General features: G+C 41.0%; 1 protein-coding gene and 1 long non-coding RNA gene across 2 annotated transcripts in view; both read right to left on the bottom strand.

The window, feature by feature from the left end:
• Positions 1 to 16,706, bottom strand: part of PPM1L (protein phosphatase, Mg2+/Mn2+ dependent 1L) — a 108,073-nt gene extending 91,367 nt beyond the window's left edge. The window contains exon 1 of the mRNA XM_075157450.1: positions 16,099 to 16,706. Coding sequence (XP_075013551.1) covers positions 16,099 to 16,497 — 399 coding nt within the window. The 5' untranslated portion in view covers positions 16,498 to 16,706. The remainder of the gene's footprint in view (positions 1 to 16,098) is intronic.
• Positions 4,712 to 7,288, bottom strand: LOC142085474 (uncharacterized). The gene is made up of 3 exons (XR_012674701.1): positions 6,975 to 7,288; positions 6,131 to 6,262; positions 4,712 to 4,724 (listed from the first exon to the last, which is right to left on the bottom strand). It is a non-coding gene; the product is annotated as an uncharacterized LOC142085474 (long non-coding RNA).
• Positions 16,707 to 23,478: the final 6,772 nt, after the last annotated feature.

The raw sequence follows: 23,478 nt of genomic DNA, 5'->3' as shown, positions 1-23,478 counted from the left end.
AACTATCATAACCTGATACAATTGTGCATTCTATTGCAATATTTCTCCTCATCTGAAGAAACATTTAAAATGAGTGTTAAATCCATCATAGCCTCAGGCTTCTGTACAAGCTGCTCTTTTTCCCAATTAAGAACTCACAAGGCAAAGCAGGAGTTGGCTTCTCTGCAAATCTTGAAGTACATTATCAAGGTGCACTGCAATTACAAGAGAGATACTGATACCCAAGACTTTGCAATTGTAGTCTTATATCACCTCTCAGTCCAGCATGGGAATACCCGATATTATGAAACACACAGAAATATATTGAGAGCCTCTGCATCTTGCTCACAGAGCAGCCATCTTTCCTTTTTCACTTTTGTCCCAAACAACAAATAGCCCTTCTATCAAGAGCTTTGGAAACAACACAACTGGAAACAAACAAGGCTGATGAATACCTAAGAACACTCAGAAACTTCTCTTTACAGCTGCTTCCAAGCACACCGATATTTTCATGTTGTCACTGTCTGTTTGGGCCAGTGGTGGCTTTCATTAGGAGGTCCTGAAGAAAGAGCTATCCAGCTGCAGGAGCAGTGGTGTCCATGATTATTACACACATACACGCACGTGCACAACAAAGCCAGCTTTCTCAAGTCAGCTTAGTATATGGGTCCCTCTTAATCCTTGTTTCAACCTTTGTTTTCAAGCTGAAGCAGACATTCTTATCTTGACCGGAATGAATCAAGAAACCAATGAATTGATTTTGTTTTTCTATTAAAGGAAGGGAAAAGACTTCGCTTGTTTCACTTTTATTTTTCAAACTTCCCCTCAAATCGCACTTCGGACTGATGAGATCCTCAGTTTCTATTATTTGATAAATCAAGAAGTCAAGCTCTTTTTATGCTGTAAATAGTGTCCCATAATGCTATAAATTCTGCTAATGAAAAAGGAAAATAGGGATAAGAAAGCCTGCACTTACGCCTCCCTTTTCAGGTACATGCCCCACAATCACCAGGTACCGTATGCGAGGTATGCACCAGGCAGTTAAGCCCATCCTTACTTTGGTCCCTTAGGAATTCAACAGAAATTTAAAATAGCTCTGCTCTTTTCAAGTTCATGCAAATAAGAGATCATTAACATATTTAGCAATTCCAAGTGGTTCAAATGGACTCAAATATTGAAAATTATCGCATTTGAAATAGTAAGATCGCACAACAGGGACAGGTCAAGGCAACATTGGCCTCGTATCGCCTACTGAAGTGCAGGGAACACTGATAACTCCTAAAGCAGCCCGGATCCTTCTCTAATTTGTCAACCTAGAGCTAGAGAGTTAGAGGAAAAACTGCAGAGCACTGATGGAGCGCTGCCAGTGCTATACCACCGCTAGAGCTCCCTGCAGGTGTCTGTGCACCGCGTGAATCTGGGGCCAGAGCTTCCAAAATCCAGATGCAGAGGTGCTCGCACAAACTCCTAAAAGTACATCGGTGGGAACTGTGCTCCCGAGGACACAGGCATCTGCAGAGATACATTAGTAAAAAAAGCTTTCCTGGAGTGTTTTGACTCATTTTCTTCCTATAAAGACAGTTTCATGACAAGCTCTTGAACTCTGACATTTGAATAAATTCTTGGGCATTATGGCTTAATGACTGACGTAGAGAAGGCACTGGTGATGCATTCTGAAACTGTTTATTGGGGAATCTAGATTCTCTGGCAGCTCAGGGCCTGGGTATTAGCTCATTCCTACCACTAATTACTTCTCCCTATAAAATATTTACATATCTGCTCCTTTTGACCAGTCATCATCTCTCTCTCTTTTTTTTTTTTTAGTATCTCACTAATTCTTGCTGCACAAAAATAATGCCTGTAGGTTCTTTCCAGTGGTGTGGAGTTGTTTAAGCTATAAGCTTTAGGCAATAGTAAGATCCCTGTTCAGCTGGGGTATACACACACTTACTTCATTTGGTTCATTTAATTTCCTCTACTCACGTGGCTATACAGAGGCATGGTAAAACACGGACACCCCACTCCCATTTTAATTCATGTAATTTCCTTTTATTGTTCCCAACTCATCCCTCTTCACATTGAAACGCCCCTCACTGCTAAGGGCAATTTTCTTGCGATACAGCACTTAAATTCAAGAAGATCAGGCGGTCTTAAATGTTTTATTAATGTAACTTCGAAAGTCAAAACCAAAACCACTTAACTAGATCTTCTGGGGCATTTTCATGAAAACAATAAAAAAACCCTATGTTCCCTAATTTAACTTTTTTTTCCTTATTTAAATCAGAAAACATTACCCATACTCACTTCCAGCCTCCACGTTGCTGCTATGTTCACATCCCCAGCCTCTTAGAAGTTGGTCTCCTGGATGAAAAGCTTCCAGAAGATTTTAGTCTTCCAGGGCATTTATTTAACTCTCAACACCAGAAAATTAGAGAGAAGAAAGAGAACTGCCTCAGGAACCCACGCTGCAACACCTGCAGCAGTTAAATTGCAAGCAACAGACTGCTTGCAGTGACTCTCCTTCATGTTGCTCAAGAGAGAACAAATTATGCCAAGTTTTCAAGTCTCGCCATTAGCTCCCTACACTGAAAAACTCCTGTTGGCAAAGAAAGGGAACACCAAGTTCCCCTTCCAGAGAAGCAGGTGAGCACAAAGATTAAGTTCAGCTTCTCCCCCAACACAGCAGATAAGGGCTGGAAGCTCTGGAGGTTAATTCAGTTAAATGGTTACGTGCTTGGGTCTCCTGAAACGGCCAGTCAAACCCCCTCCAGCTCCAGAAATGACTGATGAAGTGCCAGACTCACAGGTTATGCGCGTGATGAGTTCATGACATCCACAGCAAGTTTCAGCTATCAAATCAGCCACCAGGACTGGGAGTTCACTTAACGAGAAACCAGCTGTGCTCCTCACCCTTGTCACGTCCAAAAGAGCTGGTAAGTGACCAGCTATGTCTAACAGCTGGCCATCTTCTCGCACTTGATGCCTTGCTATTTAGATTACTTTTAAACCAAAAATTCTGTTTCACAACAAATGCTGAAAGAATTCATTTAAAATATGACAAACAGTAGCACAGCGCTTGCTGCAGGTTCAAATCAGCTTCTCACAGTGACAGGGACACGCCAGTAATATTACTTTGGCACGAAAGACGACCACTAAGATCCACGGTACCGATGTGAAATAAGCATTGATGCTGCTAGGTCTTACATGCCATTACTTTCTTGATAATCACATTAAGAAAAGAAACTGAAGACTGCAAAACCCAGCAGGTAGGTGATGGTGTTACACTAAATAATGGAAGGCACACAGTTAACGATGTTGGTGTCTGACAGAGAGAAAAAAGGAGCAGTTGCACCTGGGAGAGAAGGAGAGGAGGACTACAAAGTTCTATTTTCAGTTGTGTTACTGACTTGTATCAGATCAGCCAAGGGACATAAGCAGAAATTTAAGCCTGTAAAATGATCTAAAAACACCTGTTCACAGAGGTATAATGTTTTTCGTGACACACTTTTGAAATATTTTGAATCAGAAGCACAGTGAGGTCGACTTAGAAAGCCACTGTGACAGACAACATGCTAAGTTTTCAATTTGTATATAAAAATATCTCAATTAAACAGTGTTGGTCACTGAAATTGTATTTAGCTCTCCTATCAATCGGGAGTGCTGAGAAACGCAATAAAAAAACATCCCAGTAAAAATACCTCTCTTCACTGTAATAGGTTTAAGATTATGGCCTTTCATATTATTCATCAACATGATTTTCATCCTCCTTCACAGTCAGGTTTTTCCTTAATAAGAGATGCACCACCCGCATGCCAAAAAAGCTTTTAAAACCTACCTTTGAAACAACTAATTCCAATATGCAGCTGGATACACCTTCTTTTGGCTTCTACCATGGCATCATAACACTGTTTATAGTTTATTAGAAACAGCTATCTCAATTGCCAGTCTTGAAAGTTTACATGAACACTTTAGAATATACAAACTCCAACTCATGCAACTTAAAAGTGTGGAGTGCAAAACCCAACACATCCCAAGAGATACTCTAATTTACTCTAGTCATCACATGCAGACATGCAACATGAACCACTATGCAGCTACTGTCTTGAGCTGCTATACAACACTACCAGCCAGACTAGCACTGTTCTTTACAAGGAGGCAGGTAAGTTAGAGAAGTTGCTTTTCTAAAAAACCACGTTATTTAAAAATAAAACTATTAACAAAATTTATATCTCAAAGCCTGAGAAAGTTATCTTAGTAGGGTGATACATTACAAATTAAAATTATAGATTAGAAACAGCACATATTTGCCTCTGAAGGTTGAAGAGAAATAGAGTTGCTGAACTGGTAATATCAAGGTACCACCTCCTACCAGAGCCACCAGGACAGAGCCTTCGAGCAGATTTAGATGAGGACACCAATACTCTAGCAGAGTACCTTACAGGATAGGAGGTTCTCCTAAGCAAGAAAAAATGTGGGGTTTTAGAAATTATTGGCTATCTCATCATCATTCTCTTTGACGAGGTGGTAGGTTAGCTTGATCAGGTAGAATTACCTCCAATTCTTGTCTGTCCTGCTCTAATTCAAGTTATAACTGGAGTCTGAGGAGACGGTACCTGACCTCATCACGGACGATCTGGCCACCAAGTCCAGGTCTCAGGCAGAGATCCTTGATAAGAGAACCTCCATCACAAAACCGACCTTAAAAGTCCCAGAAGCGTGTCTCAGATCAATTCACCCTCCAAGGGCTTAAAATGCTGCGTACAATTAGTTCTAGATGCAAATCATTCAATAACTTCTAACAAATGTAGATACATTATTTGGCCTCTCATTTAGTTTTTTGTTCTGCTTTTATTTATAGTTACGATATCGACACAAAAACGGGGGGGGGGGGGCGGAAATATCTCACCAAAGAAAAAAATGATAGTGAATACCATTCTCCTTTTCAGAAACAATACAAAATAAAAATAATGTGAATTGGTATATCAGGATACATAATTGCTAAAATAAATACTAAAGCAAAAGAAGAATTCAGGTTGATGATTTAAATGTTTGTCAATTTAAACCATCACAGAAAGTGCTTATTTAAAGCACTGATTGAAATAATTCCATCCCAGAGGCAGGAGATTGCTCCTGCCCTCAAAGTTAAAAATAATATCACCATTAACCTCAGCAACAATTTTCTAATTGCCAAAGATTACAAATCTTTTATGCAACATTCATCCACAGAGAATTCAATCACTCTACTTTGCCTTCCAAAACTACTGTAATAGTAGTTGTAAGGCAAGTCCCTTTTAAAAAAAGCCAAACTTATGTGATGTATTTATATGAAAGCATAAAACATTTTGCAAAATGAAAAAGTCTGTCATACCAATCTCTTTGTAAATTAATGTAGCACCTCACATTACTATTTATGCATGAAACATAAGCAAGAAGAGGGGCTGCTTGGAGCTCTTCCAATTGGCACTATGAAACAGGCAGCTGGTCCTACATTTTGTTCTCTAAGTCCTGAGCAATAAGGACTGTCAATACGTGCCAGCAAACCAGTGACCATCAGTAGAAACAAAGAGGGCAAAGTTTAGTTTTCAGAGCATCCAGAGTTACAAAACTGTTAGTGCTCCTTCAAGAGCCATAAAGAAACGCTGCCAAAATGCACACTCATGCTCTCTGTTTCTCTCAAACATGAACAGAGATAAAACAGTATTCATCCTAAACCACAGAAATAACCCTTACACATACATCTCTCGGGTTTTGGATCTCAGGCAGTATATAAACAACGGTACATTGAAACTGATAGTAGTTTTCCTATGGCTGCCTGGTGATCTTGCTAGGACAGTCTGTTATTAAATACGTCAGTCTTACAGCAATCTAAAATCAAGGCAAGCTATGATGCAAAAACACACACTATTCTCCCATTTCTCCTCTACTCACACTCTTGTCTTCAAGTCCCAAGCTCCACTTCTCACCTCCCTCACGCCCTTTCTGCGTTGGAGTCCCTGTGCCTTGTTATTCCAGTAAGAACACTGACTGCTTTCAATGGCATGGCCAGAAAAGCTAGCAACAGCTTTTTTTCAAGCAGTTAGTAAAAACTTACTTTCCTTGTCATGTTTCAGAGTTAACTGCATCTCCAAGCACGTAGTGCAAGGCCACTCACCTTCACCTCTCTCCAGTGGGAATCCCAGCAGCATCCTGCCCACAAACAAGTGGGCTCAGTCCTCACATCAGCGGCTGTGATCAGGTGTGCTGAGCATCATGATCCCAGTATCAGGTGATCATTATCATAGGCCTTTCATAACAAAATCTTGTTTAATCTCAATTGTAGGAGAACATGAGTTATAAGACAACCATCTACATGTACTGTAATCCTACGTATGACTTCGGTCAGTTTGGCATCTCCCAGTTAACGCCACTTCGGGGAAATGAGATTGTCTCAACACTCTCCCAGTGTTGCTGCTTCTCTCCTTGTGAACCAGAGACTATTTTTATCTACTCTGTAGTTATTTTCCTACTTCTCCCTGTGTGATTTCCCTTTTCTTCCATACCAATAAAAGGCCAAACTTAGGATGATCAGGAGTAAATATCTAATGAATATACTAGTTTTGTTCAGTGAGATCATCCAGACTTTTGTCCAACATCCCTGCTTCTCAGCAGAAATAAACCCACTGTAACCACGTCGCATATATGTCAGATTAAAAAAAAAAACAAAACCAAACAATAAAAGCACCTTCTACATCCTACATAGTGTCCTATACATCTCTAAAAAGATCTAAATAATAAATTAAAAAACAAAGGCTAGAAAAATTAGAAAAAAAACCATTCACACTCAAATGCAGGAAAGTAGATGAAAGCTCAGGGGTATAAACATTAAGAAAACTAAGGAGACAAGCACGTTTCGTCCTCCCCTTCCTCCTCCTCCCACACTAAGTTTCCATTCCTGAAGCACACAGCCTTGGATACACATTTTATTTAACGCTGATCACAATCAGGTATTTCAACACCTCAGCTTCAGCGTGTGTCTGGAGGAAACATAAATTTCAGGAAAAGTTTAGGCAATTCTGTGGTGCAGTCCGTGCATAGGCTACCTGCAAATAAATCATGTTCCCATTTAAAATGCAAGTTTAAAGAAGTGCAAGCAAGCCATGGCACACCAGAGAACTATATTATGGGTGACGCACTTTCACTTATCAGAAGAAATGTTTCATGCCCTCCAGCAGTTTTCTATCTGGTAGAGAACGAAAAAGTAAGGAGATTTATTACACTAAAAAGTGTATTGATTGAAAGCAGTACTGTATGACAGTTTCAGCTATTATAACAGAACTTAATAAAATCAAATGTTTACCCCTGAAGGGGATTTTGTAAAAAAAATAAGCCTTTTCAACATTTATGACAATGAGAAAATTTGCAAGGGATAACATTTTAGCACTGGAAGTAAATGCAAATAAATGTTCATTTCTCCAGGGGAGCTTTGAGGTTTGCCGACATGACGTGCTATGGATAATTGCATTGTGGTTTAGCAGTTAAAACACGTACTTTGATTGTCTGGCTGGAGATGTCAGCTGCTCACACAGCTGTGAATCAGACAAGGTCGGAGATGATGAGAGCCGGCAATGTTTCAGTATCATAATCAATTTGTATCAGCAGCAGTAGGATTGGTACTCCATGCTGCCACGCAGCTCTCAGAAGTTCGTTATGGCACCCAACCGAAAGAATGATGCTTCTTCCTCTCTCCTTGTCCGCTTTGCTTATCACACGACAACGCGGACGCTGCTCTCCCCGGAGCCCGGGCCCCTGTCCCAGCACTGTGCCATATGTAACCACCCGACAGCTACTTTTCTGGAATGACTTTTCCACAAGAGTAGAAAGAAAGGTAGATTTTTCCATTTGGATTATTTTATGGCCTGCAAATTACTCTAGACCTGAAAGCCTAGTCTTAACAAGTACTTTCTGTTCTTTTTATTTCTTGAATGTGATCAAGATAGTTCGCTTATACCAGATCAGGAAGAACTGCCATCTAAATATCAGGCCTTATGGCATAAGTGGGCAGTCATTTAACCTACAATTTACACACTCTCACTAGTCTCCCCTACTTACCCTGACTCGAGTATTTATTACTATTCTGGCATTTGCAAACCTTTTTTCTTGTAAACTGCACTGAAATTTACATTTTTTTCAAGCTATGCTGCTTTCAAATGAAATCTCTACATTTGGCAGTAAGTTTTAAACTGCTTTAATAAAAACACTAGCTGAAGTGTTTAACACTAGCTAAACAACAGGAGTAAAAGCACACAAACAGCCCAAAAGAATGAAATTCTCCAACTTGTTGCAACTACTGATTCTGCATACAACTTATAATGGCCTGGAGATCACGAGCTGTCTGTATGTACATCTTTGTCAGGATGGAAACTTCCTTTTGGACTTGCCTTATCTGTCATCTTTGTTGTCTTATTACCTTTGGGATGAACTGAAACTCTACAGGGCTAATAAAGACAAAGAGTCATTAAATTTTTATGACTTTCTTTTACATGGAATATCTCTTGGACTGGCCATGAGCCAGAGAAACTGGTCTGTCCAGCTGGACTGGTATCTAATAAGAGTCAGTGATGGTGAACATTGATGATAACGTGAACCTGACTAGGAAGTCAGCAGCCGAAGGGAACTGATAGCTATAGAAGCTATTTTAAAGAAAAAAGAGCCTCACTCATACTACTCCCTATTTTGGAAGGCGGTGGCACAGGACATACATTCCCAAACTTGTTACAGAGGTTTTCAAACTGGGGCACGCACGTACACTGCTAGGAACATGCAGATCATTTTAATCACCACGGATGTGCCACACGGTATGAGTAGCAACAGCTCTTATTACTGCTTGTCTTTGGCATCCTGCCCGGGACGCAGGCTGAGCACCCCAGCGCCGCTGTAAGCTCCTCCTGGATCTACCCTGGGTCCCAGCACACGCAAGGACCTACCCGGTGCAGGGCTGGCATGGGCAAACAGAGCACAGCTTGTTGAGGTAGAGCATCCCCTGAATGGATGAAGGTGTAAGGTTCATGGGATGCTCAGGTACAAAAGCATGGTCACAAAATTGCCTGGACAGCAGGGGACACGGGCGTGTGGGTGCGGAGGCTTGCTTTGCGGGGGCACAGAGTAGGGAGGACGGCAGTAGCATCCAAAGGGTGGGTGAGTTTGCTTAAATTTTAAGGTTTTAACAAATACCACGGTGAAGAAGTGGAGCTACAGGCATATGACTTTCTGTGCATAATTATAGCAGCTGCTGCCCTTAAGTTGGTTTTAGGGAACTCTCCTCTCAAGCGCATAGATTTAAACCAAAGGGCACTACAGAAGGAGTACGTAAGCATTTTGCTCCTTTTTCTAGATCTATCAAAATCTATGCTGTGCTTAAAATGAAGCGCAAGCCCTGAACCTCGAGACCCAAGCAACATTAGTGCCAGATACATTTAGATTGCCTTTCTGGGTCACACAACTTGACCGATCTCATGCATGACCGTTTCCGAAGAGATCAGCATGTTCAAAGGCTCCTGGGCATGGGGGAAAGGTGCAGCACTGCCCGTAGTTTCACTACTGTGAAGGCAGTATGTATGCGCTGAGGAAGCACGCTGGACGGGACAGATGAAGAGGGACAGGGCTGAAGAGTCCTGAGAGCAAGGGAAAATTTAGAGGTGCCAGATCCAGTGCACGGGAACCCAGCAACTAGTACGGGGACCTCCTACAGGAGAGAATTGCAGTCACCGGCAAAAACTAGACAGCAGCAAAACAAAGCATCCATATGCCAGGAGATTGTTTAAAAAGTGAAACTGCCAGAAGCCAAAAACTCAGTTTTAAGGAACAATTTACATCATAAATATTTGGATCTCTAACAAGAGAGAGGAAGAAGAAATACCACTCCAGTCCAAAAGAGCTACTGAAAGCATAACACTCAAGATAGGGCTAGAGCAATCTGCTGTTTTAACTAACCCCACATGACAAAAGAATCCGAATTTTCTGTCTCTCACACTATCAAAACCAAAAATGTCCAAGTTCCTGACTTGACAGAACTCCAGAACAGAATCGATCAAAATCCTACTGCCCCAAAACTGTACCTAAATTTGTTTGTTATACATCCAGGCTGGACACCAGGTTAAGCAGGACTAGCTAACAGACTTCACTGTTGCCTATGTTGTGTGGTAAGCAGTGTCAGTAGCACAAATAAGCACATTTTTAAGAAATTTAAGATGCTGTCATTTCTGAGCCTTGATCCGTCTTTAGAGATTGCTTATGTATCTAAGGACGTGGCCCCAAGAGTGCTACCGCAGGGTATCAAGTTAAAAAGCGTCAGGCACACTAACAACTGCGGTCTGAACATTCCTGTTCAGTAGCTGTGAAATATCCTCCCCCTCTACAGCGATGGATAAGCTGCTGAGCATCGACCACGCAGCAAAAGCACGGACACAAACACTTCCTATGGAGAAGCCCGAGTTAATCAAGTTCACGGAGAAATTTAAATGACTTTCATAATCTGAATGCATCTAAGAATCAAAATTGGTTTAATTAAACCAGTGGCAATCAGTTGGCTGCCTGTGTGCCCAAACATGGAAGCACCGATGCAAGCTAAGTTGGCAGACTACATTTAAAATTAATTGACTTCTTGATTTTTATAAAAATTGAAAAAGACTCAATTCTACACCCAACGATACAGCTGTGAATGGCACTGATAAGAGTTCCTACTTCCAATTACATATTTTTACACCATTTTAATCAATTTTAAGTTACAGTTTTGTACAGTAAATGAGCATATAGCGTAGACATAAAAATCAAATAAGCATGGTTTTGTAGGGTGAAAATCATAACCCTGTAACATGATATCCAAGAATCAAAACTCGGATAAACTGAACAAAATGACAGAAATGTTCCTATATATCATTTTGGCTTATATTTCAGGCTCCTCATGTGGAATTTATAAGCAGATTTGAGACTTGCATATCAACATGACCTCACCTATGTAAATATTTATTCAAACATTTAGGCACTTTGCAGAGGATTCTAGATTAGAAACTGAAGGAAATTACTATAAAAGGAAAACCATCCCAGCAGTTTCTTTTTAAAAACTGCAAAGCCTCAAAGACTTCACCTTACAACTAGGCTATAACATCCATAAAAACTCAAAGCTGCTGTTTGATTTATTCTTGTATTTTATAAAATCTCAAGCCATTAATCCTTAATGGCCTTTACTCAAAAGTATGATAGATAAATTTTCATCACTAAGTTTGCTTGAGTAGTTCAGTATCAGAGGAGCAGGTTTTGAATTAGAATTAGCAGATTTGCATAAATTTAGAAAAAAAACCCAAAATTGTTAGCTTTCTCTTCTTTCAACACAGCATAAACACCTTCTGCTATTAGGATCAGAAAGTAAGAAAAAAGAAAAAATCCAAAGATCATAAAAAGAAAAATATTAGCTCATTAGTTCATATTTGGTAGAAGGCAAACATTATCTTCCAACTGTCAACTATCATCGCCAATTAAATGGAATAAATTTCCCCCTATCAGTGCCTGAAAAGGTGCTCATCATCATAGCACAGCCTACACCCAGGTGATTTCAGGTCATCAGTTTGTGAAGGGGTTAAAAATCACATTAACTGGTATGAACACAAGTGTACAGACACTACATCCTATTCTGACAGTATGATTTACAGCTCCTCTGCCAATATCCTCACATATTTGGAAAATTTATGGTAGTTTACCTGTTTGCCTTCACTGAGGACTGAGTCATCCCATATTCATTAAAGGAGGAGAATATGAACATGAGCTATTACCATGTTACGCAGCATTTCAGAAGTTCCCTTCCCAACCTAACCTTGCAGCAAGTTGTTTGTTGCGATGGGCCTGGAGACAACAGCAAGTTCACCCCAATGAATCAGGGAGGAATTAATCATGCTTTCAAGTACCTGGATTTTAAATGCACAGCAGGTTCATTTAAACACAGCTGGCACGGTGCCCTCTTCTCCAGGCCCTACCTCAGCATTCACATTTCCACAGACTCAGATAATGCTACTAAGGACTCTCACCATTATCTTCTGACCTTTCCCTTTTTTTTGTCTTTGTAAGTTAATCAGTAACCAGAGACTTCTGCCAACAGTTCGTGCTACTGATTTCAAGGTCCTGTGGCACACAAAGCATTACGCGATTTTGTATATGGTTACAAACATTAGCCAGTTATACAGCAAATTCCCTCCTTTCACATTTAAGCTCCCCAGTCTTTCCCTACACTATGAATAAAAATAAAAAGGTGCATTTCACATACTGCAGCACTATATCAGCAACTCTACAAACCAATTACATCATGCAAAATGCTCTTATCCACACCGACAGATCATAAGCAACAAACCTTGCCATGTTCCTATTTAAGGAGGCTAAGAGAAATAGAAAGAGCAAGAGATTTTTTATGAGACAGTTACTGAGCTTTAATTTCCCACCGTTGCTATCACATCAGTTTATAACCGCAAACAAGCACAGGCAGCATATAAGGTACTATCTATTAGCATAATTATTTTTAAAGTGTTCACCTCATAGGGTTAGGATATGCGACATAGCCATAACCATAAAACTGCAGATGGTAGCTGAGCTACTTTGTTCTTGTCTAATAATGAGATCTCATTAAACTCAGTGCTTAAACCTTAAATATTTGAGAAACGAACCCTTTAGTAAATGCTAGTTGAAATAGTTAAATCATTATGATTAAGCATTCATCCTTTCCTTTGCTCAGCTTTGAAGCTCATTGTTTGTTACTTTATCATTTATGTAGTTTGCCACTTCTCAATCTTCCAGTCTAGACAGCCCCCAAACTTCTAAATAAAGGAAAAAAGGAGGGGGGGGGAAGCTCTCAAGCCATCTTTAAGCCTTATAAAGAAGTTGATGAGAGAACAGACAAATACGTTCTCTTCTTTTTTGATTCTAAGTTAGATCACCTTGAAGACTCCTTTGGCCAAAGTCATTCAGTGAGACAACAGGCAGAAACTTTTCTTCATTCTTTCTGATTCTACTTCTTTGCCCTCTACCTGTTCTGCATTATTATTATTCAATCTTCAAGAAACAAACTAACTTTTTATAAAAGGAAGACTGCACTACACACCATGTATTGAGTTTTATCTCTGAAATATTATTGCGTTTAACAAGTAATTGCAGCAGCACACCAAATTCTTAGCTGTAACACAGAGCATTAATAATTATTTTTGCTTATTGCTTTCTCATCAAGCCAGCCACAAAATTTAAGTAAATGGCTGCCAACCTATTCAGGCTAAAATTGTAAGATGGAAGAGGAAATGACATAACAGAAAAGTAGAATTTATGCAAAATGTTGGCAAGATTTAAGCAAAATCCAGAAATCTTCATAAATTAGCACTACACAGTAATTCATATTACTTGAACCATGCTTCTTTACCCTTCCACTTCAACATGATATGGCAGGAAGTAATTAATGGAGACACACTCCGTTGTATATAGCTGAAAGAATTAATCCAGCATCTCATCTGTGGTATTGTCTGTTTGGAAAAACAATTTTCCCCCATATAGAACAGCTTGTTTCACATGTAACTCCAGAGATTAGCAGTTCTTTGTTCTTTAAATACACATAAAGAAATTTAATGGGAGCCCATACGGAAAATTTAATCTTCACAAAGGCTTTGCTACATATGTAGGTAAAGTGTTCCACAAAGTCATTTATCTGTTTAAAAAAGTAAAAATAAAGTAAGACATCCAGAAAACCAATTCAAATGGAGACCTGAAATTTAGTATTATGTACTACGGATTAAATAAGAGCATAAATTTTTGCTATTTCTTTTCCCTCCCCTCTTTTCTACTCAAAACTACAAAACCTGCTTAGATTAAAACCTATTTTTTGTTATTTATTTTTTGCTGTATGCACAGCACACAGTTCATGCTCTTCTGATCAGTTTTACACAAAATCTAAAGCTAGAAACTAGTTATGTCCTCAATGATTGGGCACCTATTTTTGTAGGAATAAAGGCCACTAAGAACATCTGGGGATTTAATCAGAAAGATAAATAAGAGATACTAGATACATTTTTAAAATACTAACTTTAGTAAGGTTTGGAGAGAGATCTGCTAAACCTTTCAAAATGACAGGCCTCATATAAAAGCCTCACACTTTGTCACTGAATCAATTAGAGCCAGTTCTGAGGAATCAGAATACAAAAGACAAACGAGCTTTCCACAGATCCAGTATTATCATTAATATATTCTTTGGATGTAATTCCAAGATCCACAACAAAACAAATAAACAAGCAAAAAATATATATAGGACACATTCTTGTCATTTAGCTGTTCTCTGTGCTAGTTTTGGATTATTTAACATCCTGAGTTTGCAATCAAGTGTAGGGCAAGATACATATATGATACAAAATTAAAGAAAGAAGTAAGATCCCCCTTTCACAATGCCAAAGTCTAAGCGTGTATATCATACTTCCATCCGTAACAATCTCATAATACTGTTTAAAAACATGACATAGATATTCCTGCAAACTTGTTTTAGCTGATCAGTTCAGACAAGGAAAACTGTCAGTTTAAACAAAGGGAAGAAGGCAGAAGACAGAGCACACGCACCTTCTATCCAAAGCCACAGAAAACAAAAGAGACAGATGTACCAAATACACTGATCAGAGCTAATATTCCTTCAGCAGAAGACATGTACCAGTTTGCGATACATATACATTTCTACCTGTATTCCTCAAAGGCCAAGGAATAGTGAACTGGCACAAGTACGCCAGTAAGAGTTGGCAGAACTGTGCCCCAACTGAAATCAGACATAAAAAGGAAAACAGGTTCACGACCAGAATTTTTCATGAAGCCGACAATTTTCAATATCTGAAGTGTCTGCATTATTTTAAAGGGGGCAAAATGCTAGATGCAGCGAGACAGCAGTAGGACAGACGACTGAGTCCCTTTACAACCGTGCAGGCAACAGAAAAGCAGCTTTTTGATTACGTGCCTAAGGCCTGGATTTTTCAGGCAGCATTTACAGGTTTAGAGGGGCAGCAGCTGCCATCCTTGCGCTCCATTAGTGTCTGGTCACTGCCAAAGCTTTTCTAGGAAGGACCCTGACTACTTGATCTGTGGAAGCAGCTGGAGGAACACTCAAGCTCTCTTGCTGCCTTACCCCTCCTCGGTTATGTGAAAAACTTCAACATTTCTCTCCAGCTTCCATCATCCCAGCAAAACCCGTACGGTAATCTCATACCCAGCATAATGGTTGCTAGAGCTAATTTGTCACACAAGGACAAATTCTTTGTCCTTTTCCACAGTTATGAAACATGTGCTTTGTTCTACACAAAAAAGCTATGTGGCAGCACCACAATCCTAAATGAAGAGGAAGCTATAGTTTCAACATTTGTCATCTGTAATAAACGAAGTATCCCATCAAGCTGCAATACTAATTACACAGCACAACCTAAAGGAAATCACCCTGCCTAAAAAAGTTAAGAGGTTAAAACACAGTTTTCCTGGCTTTCCAGTAGGGAGGGAACAAGTATGACAGCACAGTTGTAATGACTTAAAAACTACACGCAATTCACAAACATCACACTCATTCTCAGTGACTCGCTGGTCTACACAGGAGAGTGAATTACTGCGAAGACACGCTTTAAGCACACCCGCTTTAACTCCTCTCTAACCACTGCTGAGCACACCCCCTGACAGGAGTGGGAGACCAGCCCTGTGCCAAAATCAGATCACACCACACTTTGCTGTAACAAAAGATGACTCCAGGGAGTTTGTGCTCACCATCGTTATTCCATGCACGTAAGAACCACCTCCAACGGCTTTTATTTCAATTAAACGTTTACTACTGTAAAGGGCAGAGGGGGTATAAACACATTTATACTGCACCGATCGTGGAAGGGGTAATGAGAAATAAAGGGATTGCTCCCTCTCCCTATTTAGAGGCTTCCCGCCGTCCCCCCCCCCCCCCAAAAACCAAGGAACACCCCCCCAAAAAACATCTCAAGACAATTGCACAAACCTGGTGGGCGAAAACACATCCATTCCTTGCCCTGTAACCATCCTCCCCCCTGCCACCCCTTTTTTTTTGTTGTTTTTTTCCAGCTGAGCACTTGCCTCTCCTCCGTGCCCATCAAATATCCCGAAGATGGAAGGGTGAGTCTTGTTCACCAGGTCAGTGATTACTTCGAACCTGTCCTCCATGTGATCCCTTCGGCCTTGGATGGAGTAGACAGCCACATTGTGGCTCTTGAACTCCCAGGTCTTGGAGAACTCTGCGTCCAGCACGTCTAGCCCCCCGAGCCTGTCATTCTGCATGATCTCGGCCACCTTGCCCTTCACCATCTTCACCGCATCCCTGCTGGACTTAACAATGGTTTTCACCTCATCTGTGTGGAAGAAATAACTCCACAGGGCCAGGCTGATGCACAGCAAGAACAGGGTCTCCGGTCTAAGCAAGAAGTAACGCATGATCCGACCCAGCAGAGACAGCAAAGTCATTGTATCCTCTATCATTTATTATCGAGACCGTGTATCCCCACACCATGCAACGCGCACCCCGGCGGCTGGGATGGCTCTGATCCGAGGCAGCGAGTCAGTGCATGCTCCGCTGGGGCGCAGCCGGCGGGCGGGCAGCGCCGAGTCCCGCGCCCCGCCGCTCCCTCCTCCCGGCGGCGGCCTCGGGGGGCGGCTCCGCGCACCGCCGCTGCCGGGCGGCGGCCACCGGCGCGTCCCGGCCCCGCGGCGCCCCGTGCCTCCCGCGGGGGAGCCGCGCCGCCAGGAGCGGCGAGGAGCGGGCCCGGCCCGGCTCAGCTCAGCAGGCTCCGCCGGTGCCGCACCCCCCGCAGAGCCCGAGCCCGCCGCGGGCGCCCCTAGGCCGCTGCTCCGCCTCAGGGCCCCGCGGGAGGCCGCCGCGCTCCGCCGCTCTCGCAGCTCGCCCCGCCGCGTCGCGGAGCCGGCGGCCGGCCGCAGCGAGGAGGTGCCTGGCAGGGCCGCCCGCGGGTACCTGTCTCCCGTGTCCCCCACGCCTTGCGCCGTCCCTCCCCCGGGGCGGAGCGCCGCCGCCGCCTCCTCCTCGCCCGGCCCCGGCCGCCCGACTACAAGCCCCGGCGGCCTTCGCGGGGGGGGAGGGGGGCGCGCCGGCACGGGCTGGCGGGGCCGACGCGAAGGCTTCTGGGACTTGTAGTCCGGCGGGCGCCGCGGGGGAGGCGGGCGGCGGTGCGGGGACGCGCCGGGCAGGTGGGTGTAAAGCGGTGCGGCGATAGCCCGGTCTGTTACGGGCAGTTCGGACTCCCATCAGGGAGTACCGGGGCGGCAAACTGGCCGTGTTTCAAAAGCCGGGGTGACCCCGTCAGCCAGCCCTGCTTCTGCTAAAAACCCCGGGAAACCAAGAAACAAAACAGGGCTGTGATTTTTCTGGAGGATACTCTCACAGGACTATCAGGTAGTCTCCAATTACATTCACGGGCTCGCAGGTAAAGGGGAACCAAAGTAGGAACTTCTCAATTATTAAACTGATAACAGAGTTTGCCTAGACAGCATTTTAAGGGAAAAAAAAAACCCATACTCAAAACGTGTATTCTCTTTCGCTGACCCGTTTCTGCAAGTCATCGTTTTTCTGCTAACTGATAAGCAATGAAAATTACAAGCTGTGACTGTGTAAGCAGAAGTTTGCTGGAATATAAACAATTCAGTGTAGTGCCTGAGCTGCGAATGAGCTGGAGTGATTTTCATCCAGCTGGCAGGCTGGGGGTCTGAAAACTGACAAAATGCGTCAACCAACCTGAGAGAGTATGACAGCTGATATAATAGTCAAACACGTAAGAGTGGTGGTGAAAATGAATTAGCAAACCACAAAACCAGTCTGAAATTTTTAGTGCAAAATACAATAAAATGCCTTTCAGCCAAGGCTGAGTGTTCAGGTACATGCCTTCCAAGTCTTCCAGCAGCTCCCACTTCCTCAGGACTTTTGTTAACATAGAAGTCACACATAAACATACATAAACTATTGTTTTGCTAGTTTTTTCAAAGATCACCTTAAGTAAATTACATAAACCCCAACCTGGTTAACCCAAAGTTAATGATTTAAGCCTTTCTGTGTCCGATTCTTACATCCAACTCTGAGAAGCAGGAAAGTTAATGACAGATGTTGCATATAACAATGATACTGCTTTAAATCCTAGAGGTACGTAACACTTCATTAGTATTTCAAAGGACTATCAAAGCTGTACATTTCAGGCCTGAAGAAACTCTTACCTTTATCTTCCAGTCTGTCACTATCCGCTTGAGTGGAGCCGCGGGCTCTTTACCTGAAAGGCCAAAATATGCGCCCATGAGTTCGGTATACGGTAATGACACAGACTTGAGAGCATCTGTAGCTTATGACGCTGACTGAATAGCTAACTTAACGAGTACTTCCAGGAAACATAAGACTAAATGTGACAAACAGAGGCTGACAGAAGTTGCACCAATGAAATAATGTTCTTGCTACTACAAACTTTGTAGCTACATCTAGCCTGAAGCTTTTCGGTCAGACTAAGTCCCCATTTTGCGAATAGAGCTTTTCTAGCAAAACTTCTCAGTTTAAACAAAGCCTCAGTTTTGTTCTATCTAAACTGCGTCTTAGCGTGCCTGGGACACTTGCATTACAACATAAATTCCTCAGTGCAGTCAATTTGTCTTTGTATGTGTGCCCTTAGCTGATTTCTTCTCCTTGGCTTTTTGCTGTATTTGCGGCAGCAACGCCCCTTTGAGTTGTTCATTGCACTGGCTGCCAGACATATGTGGCTGCTAAGCAAAACTGGCTCTGTAATGATTGTGTTTGTTTTTAATAATAGCAACTGTATTATGGCTTATTTTAATTCTATTTAATTTTATGTTTAATGAAAGATAAAATAAATGTAAAAATGCAGAGAATACTGCTTACTACTGCCAACTAATTCATTATTTATTTAATCATCATTTTAATGAAATATAGATGTGTATATACTGTCAGGGAACTGTGACTTGTATGAAAGTTGTGTTTCACTGATGGCAATTTGAATTCAGACTATGGAACTGCGAAATAAAGTGGTTTCAAGCCAGAGAGTGCACAAATCGCTCTTCCAACCACCAGCTCATTGTTATTTCAGCTGCCGAGGACAAGTATCCATACACTGTCCAACAACTTTCTCCAAAGAAGTACAGGATCCTCTCTGTGCTCAACACCCCCAGGAGCAGAAGATGCTTGATACTACCTCAGAGCAGTCCATTAGCAAAACGATTATTGTTGCCTCTCTTCCATTGCATTATACATATTTTATGCTGCAAAAGAGTTTGAGTTGGTTCCAAAAGCATCTCAGCTGTGAAAATACGACCTGAAACGCTCTGCAGCTGCAGAGTGTCTAAAGCTTTCCTTTCTGAATGGGAGGCAGATGAAACGACAGGATACAGACAAAGTCTTGTTCTGCTAAATGATTGCAATGGGGTAGCAATTGTCATCGTGATAGGGCCATCTCAAAGTAATCCGTGTAAATACTCAGCCCTATAAATGGAACTGTCCACTAATTAAATGCTAATAATCCAGGTATTAAGTGCAAGTTCTACACAAATGTACCATTAAGTGCAAAATTCAAAGTGCCATTGAGACAGCTCAGTAGTCTGATCCAGAGTGAGCCAAAAAGCCCACTTACGGGTTTCATTATGCACTCCATGGCTGAATCCTGCACTGCTTACTATAGCAAATCTCCCCAGTGGAGAAACAGAGCTTCAAGCCAAACACATTCTTTTAAACACTGGAAATCAATAATAAAAAGTTCACAAATATTTGTTATCGAAGGATTTCATTTTGGTTTTGTTGGGGATGACGACTCTGACTTCTGTTCATTTGTGAAAGGAATGAAAAGCCATCACTCAGTCAGCTTCACAAATAAACTTGATCATACACTATGTAATGACTTGAACCTGTGGAAAAAACATTTCTTGCTCAACAGCTCCTCCTTTTGCTTATATGTAGCATGAAGCTATCAAGGCAGAATTTGTTCTCATGCATTGGCCACAGAAGCAAATAATCTGCTAATATAAACATGCATTCCTCATCTATTTAGTGTTACAATACACAGGAATTGGGTATATGTTGCCTGATATGGAGTAAAATGGGAAATTATTTTGGGTCCAAGAGAAAAAAAGCAACATACAACTTTCATTCATAGGCAATTTTCATGGTACCCAGAATTAAAATACAGAATAAGATATTGGCAAAAGCACTCACTTTTTGCTAGTCTGCACAATACCAAAACTGTTAGCATTATCTTTTCTTGCTTATAATACAAACCCAATGTTTTTGATTGTAAGAAGCCCTCATTTTGTAAAGATAACTTACACAGATAACTTAAATAATAATAACAATAAAAAATAATTTCATTTACGCTAGTTGCAAACTGAATTTACTATTATTTTACCCTGGGGATGAACAGTGAAGATACAATACTGAATGGGTCATCAGCTTTACTGGACAACTGTACTAACAAGAAGCATTTAGTTTGATGGAAATTTCCTTGTAAAAATACTACCCAAATCTGTAAAATTTCTATTCTGTAATATTCTCTGGGATGCTAAAATGTGAAGTATGCTTCTGTTATTATTTACCATATCCTGCTGCCTATTTGAAAAGCCTTCTCAGGATTTTCCGATTCAAACAGTGTTATTAGCATAAATCAGAAGTGCACACTGATGTGGCTTACTGCAGGTTAGTCCTTTCATTGCAGGCCAGAACACTGAAATTTATATCAAAATATTCCCAGAAGCCTACAGAGCCATCTCCCTTTTCTTCTGTTAATATATAAAATCGTAATAGAAAAAATAGTACCAATGATAACTATAAAACTGTCTTTTTGCATGTCAGGAATGAAATTGCAATGCAGTAAAATCTCTCATGCTTTTCTTTTCAGATGTTTTCAAGAAACAAATTCTAGAATATTCAGGATGTTCTTTGGCCATGAGAGACACAGCTCTCCAGAGAAATAACAGTATAGCAATATTATAAACTGCTTTCTATAATAGTTTTGATAACAGGTAAATAAAGTTTTAGTTTCTCTGCCAATTATTTTTATCCTTTCTTTTGATCTCTGTTGATATAAACACTTTTCTGTTTCCAGAATTTTATGTTGCAGCAAGTGCCAAGCATCGCAGGTAAATTCTGCCTTCTCCCAGGTAAACCCATGAGAAATCTTATAATAGGAATTTTGCTCATCTTGCATCTTCGTTGAAGAGAAACATTTGCAGATGTGGAATGAAAATAGCAATTTTCCACACAACTTGTTCTTTTCTATTTTCCATGATTCTCGATTCCCATTCCTCAATATAGTACATCTTTGTGTGTAAAGTCTGATTTTCATTTATTTCCTCTGATTTTCATTTATTTCCTGGCAACATAAAGTGACCTTAGTGTCAGTGAGAATGAGAGTCACGGATGCAGGGAGATTTCTGGAGAACGGAGAGTCATGTTTTAGCAACATCTTTTATTTAAACATAAGATTCTGCTATGGAATAGTTTGCACCAAACCACAACAGTGAAGCAGTGTATCGCTGTGCAGCTGAAGCACATCCTTGATATACTGGGAAAGTTGAATGTATGCAGGTGCCTGCATACAGACAGATAACATGAGAATGGAAATCCCAGACCTGGCTTACTAGTGTTAGGGTATATAATTTCTGATTATAAGTATATAATTTGGTGTAAGTTATACCTGAAGCTAACATTATTTCAAGAAAACAAAAATCAATGTAATTTCCCAAGTAAACTAAGGGGTGTTGTTATTAGTGTTTACATGTTCTTATTTACTTTCAATATCAGAGCCAAACTATTCTGTGATACACACAATCAAGAAAAGATGGCAATATTTGTTTCATGGAAAAATGTAACCGGGAATGTATTTCAGAAGGAAATTCTGGAGTCTATCAACTTGCAGAACCTTGAATTAATACAATTCTAGAATGGCAAGAAAAATTTGGCTATTGCAGGTGAAAAGTAAAACATTTTTCTCACAGTGAGCTCACATGCTGATGTAAAGATAATCTGCAACTGGCATAAGGAAGTGGGATGGAAAGAAGCTGGTAGGAAGATGATGTAATTCTGATCTCAGTAGTTATACAGTTACCAGGTGATCCAAATGTATAAAAGGTTCACGAAGAAACTATAATACTGTCAGTGACAATGAAATGCGAACGAAAAGCTGAAGCTCTGTTCCCACTGAAGTCGGTGGGATTCTTTGCCTTGGACTGTGGTGGGAGCATGATCCCAAAATTTTGATGCTGAGTCCGCCCTTCAAGGGCATGACATTCTCTTGGAAATTCTCACTGATTTATTCCGAGGCTTCCCTGGCTAGTCCCTCTGTATCGTAATTATTCAAAACACATTTTTCCCTGTCAGTTTCCAGAGATGAACTCACTGAGAATTGGAGCATGACTGAAATATTGCCAAAAAAGCCCGGCAAGATAAAGCCGAAGATGATCCTGACTGCCAAAGCTGCTATCTAAGTATTCTTTCATTTAAATAGCAGCATAACTTTACATCAGTACTGAGTGAAGATATATTTGGAAATGTTTGTAAAGTATTTGCTGGTGAATTAATGCATCACAAACTTTCATGAAGAACTCCAAAATATGCAAGGAAAATATAAATAGAAGCTAAGCAATTTAGAATCACTTTGAATTAGCTACAAACTGGCAGCATTCTTATTAAGTCTTTCTCAGATTTGAACACAAATTGATAAAAATCAACAACAAAGCAATCTTAATTTTCTTCTTCATTAATTTTTACTTGGTTTAGCAGATGTTTCCTGTCTTTGTTGTAGACTTTAATTTGCATTAAGCAAGAGACTACAAATTTGATTTATACATTCTAATTCCTTCCATTTTTACTTCTTTCAGATACATTTGTATGCAAAACATTATGGGCTGCATTCTAGACTAGATCCTTAGGTCAGCCAAGCTAGGCTTCCCTGAGAGGGGAACTGAAGTTACAGGTGCCTTTTTCTGTGACTTACTCGAACACTAAAATTAACTGTGGACTCAGCTGACTGCACAATTTAAAACAGATCCCAAGCTGCACTCAGTTCCATGGCTCTTCAAGAGGTTAGTTACAGCCACGGTGCATTTCCAAGGTGCAGCAGCAATCCAACCCTGACACCTTCCCTTCACCATACTCTTAATACACCCTAAAAAGTAAAGTCTTCTAAAAGGCATGACAGAGAGAACTCAGCTCTGGGCTACTTGAGATTTCCTTGAGCAAGCCAGGTGAATTGGTTTTCTGACTGCTTTATGGTCCCTGAATGGCACGAAGCAGGCAGCCTGTGTTCCATTTGTCTGTGGGAATACGTGATTGATTCTTACACACTGCTTCATTTTCATATGCAGCCTCAGGGCCAGGCTCCTTTTACTTAGTTCGAAAGGCTTACTATTTTTGCAGATTTTGGTGATGGAGATAGAGAAATAGTCAAACAAGAATGGTGGAAGAAT

Source organism: Calonectris borealis, chromosome 9 (assembly GCF_964195595.1).
Source record: "Calonectris borealis chromosome 9, bCalBor7.hap1.2, whole genome shotgun sequence".
NCBI lineage: Eukaryota > Metazoa > Chordata > Aves > Procellariiformes > Procellariidae > Calonectris > Calonectris borealis.
This window is presented reverse-complemented; position numbering and strand designations above follow the sequence as displayed.